Consider the following 6,408-nt stretch of genomic DNA (forward strand, 5'->3'; position numbering starts at 1 on the left):
CTTGCCAGCTCTTGTCACCCAGGTACGTTCCTGCCTCAGCCTTCCCACAATGTGCTCATGTCCGTTCATATCTTGGCCTCAAGGTCACGTCTTCGGAGCAGTGTTCCCTGCCCCCACGACTTCCAGCTCTGCGCCCCAACTGCTTGTTCTCCTTAGCACTCCCTCCCTCCCCACATTACCCTCAGAATCGACTGGGTCACGTGTTTTCTTTCTCCCATAGAAAGTGAGACCTTGACTTCAGGCTGTGTCCCCAGGCCTGGAACAAGGCCTGGCTTTTGTAGCATAAACTGAGGACAGCAGAGAGATTGAGGGGGAAATGGTGGACAGACGGGTGGATGGGAGAAAGGAAGGGTGGATGGAAGGACCGATGAATTAATGGATGAAAGCACGGATGGAAGGGCAAGGCAGCATGGACTGACAGAAACGGATTCGGGGAAGGAAGAGCTGACAATGAATGGATGGAAGGACGGATAGAAAGATGGGTGGATAGAGGTAGGGGTGGATAAACCAATAGGAAGAAGGAAATGAAAAGATGGAAGGAAGAGTGGATGGACGCATGCATGGAGGGATACAGGAGAGCCGTGTGGCTGGAGGGATAAACGGGCGGGTGAATGGAGGAAGGGACACATGGCGGGATGGGTGGATGATGGATGGGATGGATGGGTGAGAGGAGGGATGCCGGATGAGGAATGAGGGATGGAAGGTGGACGGTCAGTCAGTGGATACACACGGGCCGGCAAACAGCAGACGTGGCAGGCAATGTCGTAGCCGCAGCTGATTGGCTTACAGGCCGAGGGTACAGGCAAAGCTCAGAACTTTGTCTGGGGCCCAGAGCCCTCAGCCCGGAGCCTTCTCCAGCCCTGTCCCTCCCGCAGCCTGGCCCCAGGAAGGGACAGTGAGGCCGGTGGCAGGTGGGGATTGACCCCAGGCTTTATTAAGCAGGCCTGGGGAAGGGGACAGAACGGCCCTGGCCCCAGCCCGGAGGCCTCCTCTTCTCGCGCCTGAGGCCCGGGCTTCTTCAGCTGCTGAGGAAGCAGCCCCTCTTGTGCCACTTCTGGTCGCGGACGCGGCGCACCGACTGCATCTGCGGCTGCCCGGCGGCCCATTCGTTCCAGTGCCGGTACTCGCCGCGCTCGAAGGCGAACTGGCGCCCGCGGTAGCCGGGAAACTCGTAGCCGACCCACCTGCGGGCCAGGGCGGCGCGGTGAGAGGCGCGGCCCCCAGCGCCCCCTCCACCGCCGCCCCCTCGCCCCCCGCCCCCCAGCTTCCCCCAGGTCCCGGGGTCCCGGAGGAACCCAGGCTCCGCCCTGCTCGCGCAGCAGCTCTGCCTCACCTCCCCGCACTCACGCCGGCCTCCTAGCCGGCCTCCTACCCTGCTTCCCCAACCTGCCCTGCCTGCGAGCCTTTGTACACGCTGTTCCTTCGGCCCGAATGTGGAGTCTCTGTCTCTCTCTGTCTCTGTCTCTCTCTCTCCCCTTTCTCTTCTCCCCCTGCCGCTCTCCAGTACTGGGGATCAAACCCAGGCCCTTTACACTGAGCTACATCTCCTGCCCTTTATTTACATTATTTGCATTTTAAATTTTCAGACAGGTTCTCACTAACTTGAACTGGCAGACCTCCTGCCTCAGCCTCCCAGAGTGCAGGTGTGCCGGTGTGCACATCCTTTTCAACTCAGATTAGTTGTCTGTTCGTGTTAAAGCCGTTCCGGACCCTCTCAGGCTGAGTGAGGTACCTGCCAGGACTCCTAGTGCCGCGCCTGCCTGCACAATCCTGATCACAATCCCATGTGAATACTTGTTTCCTCATCTCTCTCCCTGTCAGACTGTGAAATTCTTGAGGACAGGGGCTGTGTCCTCCTTACAGCCCCCTGTAATCCCCACAGTGGGCACAGAGTAGATGCTCAGTAAAAAACCATTAAGTCCAGCTCAGGATCACAGGCCCACAAGAGAGATGTAATCGCCAACAAAGAGAAGGGCCCTGCGGTTGCATTAACAGTGATATTAAGCCTGGAAGGAGGGAGGTAATATGCCTGCTCTTGTGTATCACTCAGGCCACACCTAGACGGCTATATACATCCCAGATCCCTTGGTAAGAAGGACAAGGCTTATGAATGGGAAAAATTTCCGAGAACCAGTTCTAGGGCCTGGGAAAGTTCAGAAGAGGAGTAAATACTTAGATGGGGACAGATGGACAGATTTCACTTAATGAAACTTTTTTGTCGGGCAGGGATGCCACTGAAGATTGAACCCAGGGCCTTCGCGCTGAGCTAAGACCTAGACCTTTTTATTTTTTATTTTTAGTCAGAATCTCACTAAATTGTTCAGGCTGGGCTGGAATTTGCAATCCTGCTGCTCAGCCTCCCGTGGTGCTGGGATTACAGGTATGCACTACCACACCAGGTTTAAAAGAGAAAAGTTCTTGGAGTCAAGGCTGCCTAGAACTCCCAAGGGTGTGAGAGGCAGCCAACTGGACAGTTGCCTCATGAGGGATGCCTGGCGGGACCTTCCAGGGCCCAGGAACCACCCAAAACATCAGGTATGAAATCGGAGCTAAATTAGGAGGGATGGTTTGGGCGGGGACGGAGGGGCGGGGACAAAGGAGGCAGGGCCAGAGGAAGGCGTGGCCAGGGGCGTGGCCAGAGGAGGGCGTGGCCAGAGGAGGGCGTGGTCAGAGGAGGGCAGGGCCAGGAGGGGATGTCTCTTACGTCCCGTTGATGGCGCGGACGCTGGCCACGCGGTCCTGGAAACCGTGAGCCCACAGGCTGGGCACGTCGTCGTCCACGATTTCCATCTTGCGGCCGCTGAAGGCGGGGCTCTCAAACAGGTGCAGCTTGTGGTCTGGGCCATCCTAGGGGCGACAGTCGGGTGAGCCCGCTGCTCCCGCACCCGGAACGGGGAGCACGAGCTCCGGAGCAGGAAAGAATCAGCAAGTCACCCCCAACCGCGGCAGGCGGGAGGAACTCAGGGCGGGTCACGCTGGGAAGCTTACGGCCACAGGGCGTGAAGCCGAAAGGGCCCTAACGGATCTTGGATCTCGTTCAACCCCGACCTTTGACTGGGAAACCGGCCCAGAGAGTGTGGCAGATCAAAAGTATTAATATAGACGGGTGCCATGGCACCCGCCTTTACTCTCGGCACTCTGGGGGGCTGAGGCAGGAGGATCCCAAGTTCAAGCCCAGCGTGGCCAACTTAGTGACGTAGTGAGACTAAGAATAAAGACTAAAATAAAGAATAAAAAGGTTCTTCTCAAAATAAAGAATAAAAAGGCTGAGGAAGCAGCTCAGTGCCAAGGCTCTGGGTTCAATCCCCACTACCAGGGGGAAAAAAAGTCCAAGGATCCCCTCTACTAAGCAAGATCCTGATTTAATCTTCCCGCTTTCCCTTTCCACTGTCCCCTGAGAAGCACTGTTCCAGGACCCAGAGAAAGGGCTGAAGCAGCCACTGGGCGTGAATGAAGTGGGGACATTGTAAACGCTACGGTGGGCTGTGTCCCATTCGAGCGAGCGTTAGCGAAACTCGAGGGGAAAAGGGGAACTATTTCGAGGTAACTTTGTGCAGTTATTTACCGGGCTGCCTTCCTACGACCCCAGTGCAGATCTGAGACGGACGGTGCGGCTTCTAATTTAATAGGGTCACAGAGGGAGGCCCCAGGGTCACCTGGGCCCATTCAGGTTGGGAACCCTGGTGTCCACACCCCCACTCGGTGCCCATTCAGTAGCTGACTTCTTGTGCTACAGGATCATTTACGCCGGAGATGTGGGGGCCTCTCTGGGGCCGGCCCACCTGGGGCGCTTGTGAATCAGCTCCAGAGCCCCGCCCCCAGGGCTGCAGGACGTGGCAAGACCGCTACTCACAACGTGCAGAGGCCGGAGGGACAGCAGGCTGTCGCTGTGGCGGCTGCTGGACCAGGCGTCCCAGCGCGGGTAGTCCCCCTTCTCCAGGACGAACTGCTCCCCGCGGAAGGCCCTGCGCTCGAACGCCAGCCACCTGGGGGAGGAGGGGCCAGGGTCACCTGCATGGCAGCCGCAGGACCCAGATTAAGGGCGGGCAGGACCCAGGAGCCACCGACTTCCGCTCGGCACCCTCCCCGTTCCCAAGCCGACCTGCCTCGAAGGCGCTACAGGGACCTACTGGGTACATATGGGACCCTGGGCCAGAGATACATCCAAGCAGATGTCACTGAGGATGGGTTTGATGTCCGCCTCTGTGTAGGATGCTCAGAAAGGTCCAGCAATACCGGACAGGAAGTCAGGACTCCTTGGGCGACTCCTCCTCCGCCTCCTCTTCACTCCCCTCCCCACCACTCAGTTCATCTTCACCAACTTTCCCTCCGATGCAGTGCCACTGTCACCCCCACTGCACAGGTGAGAAGAGGTCCAGGGAGCGCATGGCTTGCCCAACACTACAGATGGGGCCACCGCCCGCACTGCCCGTCTGTCGGCAGGGATGCAGAGCCAAGCTGGGACCCCTGCTTACCTGTGGGCACGGGAGGGACACCTAACACTTTGGCCTCAGTTTCCTCAACTATAAAAGGAGATAAGAATGGCACCTTTCTCACACAATGAGGACTCATGATATAATTCACATTAAATTCCAGATGTTACTGCCTGTAATCCTACCACTCTGGGAGGCTGAGGCAGGAGGATCGATCCCAACTTTGACCTCAGCTTGGGCAACGTAGTGATTTAGTGACAGCTTGTTTCAAAATTTTTAAAAATTAAAAAAGGGTTGGGAATGTAGCTTGTTTATAATTTTTCAAAATTATAAATATTAAATTCCATTAATATATATGTAAATTGAATATTCAAGGCTGTGCCAGGCATCTTTCTCTGCCCTCTCCCCAGTACTCTGCCATTTACCCCAGAAATCAAGAGCTAGAAGGATGCTAAAAGGAACTACAATTCCACTCTCCCATTAGCAGATGGGTAAACTGAGGCCAGAGAAGGGAGGGAATTTACCAAAGGCCCCCTCGCAAATAATTCTGAGTTGCAAGCAGGACCCCTGTCCCCCAGTCCCAGTCCCGGCAGGCTCAGGCAGCGCGGGCTGTGCGGCCGCTGGGTACTCACGGGCCGGACTCCACCTGGATGGAGCCCACCTTCTCCAGCAGCCCGTCGGTCAGGTTGGGGCACTCGGCCGTGAGCTCGCATCGCTTGCCCTGGAAGTTCTCCAGTTCGTACACGGTCACCTGGAAGAGCAGCGTCCTGAACACCCCAGCCCGCCAGGCCCCCACCTGCAGCCCCTGCTGCCCCTTAAGGCGCAGGGGAGCCAACCAGCCCTCAGCCCTCGGTGCGCCCGCACTGCCCCCTGGTGGCCTGGACCCATTGGCCGGGATCGCCAGGCAGAGAGGCCCTTGGTCGCTAGAACCGCATGCAGGGTCTCTGAGGATCAGGCCTAAGGGCAGCAGATCTTGGACGCTGCCTTCCTGGCCCGTTGTCCTCCTCTCTTGAAGATGAGACCAGAATGCCCTCAGAACCTGAACCTAGCGGTGAACGCCCATAATCCTAGCAATAGGGGAAGCTGAGGCAGGAAGATCTCAAGTTGGAACTCATCTTGGGCAATTTAGCAAGATTAAAAAAAAAAAAAAAAAAAGACCAAAATAGAGGTGGGGGAGACAGCTGGGAATGTAGCTCAGTAGGCGAAGGCTTCCCCAGTACCACAAAGGAAAAAACACAAGCCTGTCCGTATTTTCTCCTCGGGCTCCTCCAAAGGGCCCTAGAGGCAGCCACCCTGCCCTGGGCTCTCACACTGCATCTGGGGGCCTGGAGTGCGGGCTGTTGAGGCCCAGAGTGGGTGAGACCTGGGGCCTAGGCGAGGCAGGGTGGAGGGTGTGAGAAGCTGCCCTCCTGACTCCTTCCTGCCTCTGGCTGGTGGGGCTTGTAGACAGGACGCAGGAAGGTGCAGGGAAGTGGAGAAGCAGGTTCTTGGCTGTGCTGGGGAGGGCGCTGCTCCTCTTGGAGAGAGGGTTCCTGGTGGGAAGCAGCCTCTGAGCTCAGGCGCAGCTCCGGGCTTGGAGCCCCAAGTACCCCTCTGCCCAGTACCTTGTAGCCGCCCCCAAGGCCTCCGTGGCTCTTGCCAGCTGCAGCCTGCTCTGGTGCCCCGTGCTGTTCCGCCATGTCTCAGGAACGCTCTGGCTTCAAAGCAAAGGAGACTGGGTCACCAGGTGCAGCCTGGCAGACCCCGGTGTTGACGTTATTGGAACAGAGGCAGAGCTAAGAACCTTACTGCCTTTGGGATGTGATCACGACTCATGAACTGCACTGATCATTCAGTCATTCAACAAACACCAGCTGAACACCTCCCATGGGTCATGTAGGCTGTGACAGTCAGTGGGACCAGGAGCCCCATTTTACAGAGGGAACTGAGGCCCAGGGAAGTAAAGCCACTTCTCTGTGGCACACAGTGAGAAAGA

At 57.3% G+C, this 6,408-nt stretch overlaps 1 protein-coding gene across 1 annotated transcript; it reads right to left on the reverse strand.

Moving 5' to 3' along the window:
• Positions 1-917: 917 nt before the first annotated feature.
• On the reverse strand, positions 918-6,113 carry Crybb3 (crystallin, beta B3). Its single transcript, XM_013520402.1, has 5 exons — positions 6,038-6,113; positions 5,066-5,184; positions 3,854-3,986; positions 2,705-2,847; positions 918-1,184 (listed from the first exon to the last, which is right to left on the reverse strand). Exons 1-5 carry the CDS (start codon positions 6,110-6,112, stop codon positions 1,019-1,021), a joined length of 636 nt encoding a protein of 211 aa, XP_013375856.1. The 5' UTR covers position 6,113; the 3' UTR covers positions 918-1,018.
• Between the last annotated feature and the right edge of the window lie 295 nt (positions 6,114-6,408).

Source organism: Chinchilla lanigera, unplaced genomic scaffold (genome assembly GCF_000276665.1).
Source record: "Chinchilla lanigera isolate Chin_1 unplaced genomic scaffold, ChiLan1.0 scaffold00054, whole genome shotgun sequence".
NCBI classification, from domain to species: domain Eukaryota; kingdom Metazoa; phylum Chordata; class Mammalia; order Rodentia; family Chinchillidae; genus Chinchilla; species Chinchilla lanigera.

What these genes read in the sequence shown, in the direction of transcription:
- Crybb3 (XM_013520402.1), bottom strand. Translation starts at nt 6,112, where the DNA reads ATGGCGGAACAGCACGGGGCACCAGAGCAGGCTGCAGCTGGCAAGAGC. An exon ending in ATCCAGGTGGAGTCCGGCCC is followed by an intron (nt 3,987 to 5,065) that starts GTGAGTACCCAG and finishes CTCCTCCCCCAG; the next exon opens with GTGGCTGGCGTTCGAGCGCA. An exon ending in GTCCGCGCCATCAACGGGAC is followed by an intron (nt 1,185 to 2,704) that starts GTAAGAGACATC and finishes CCTGGCCCGCAG; the next exon opens with GTGGGTCGGCTACGAGTTTC.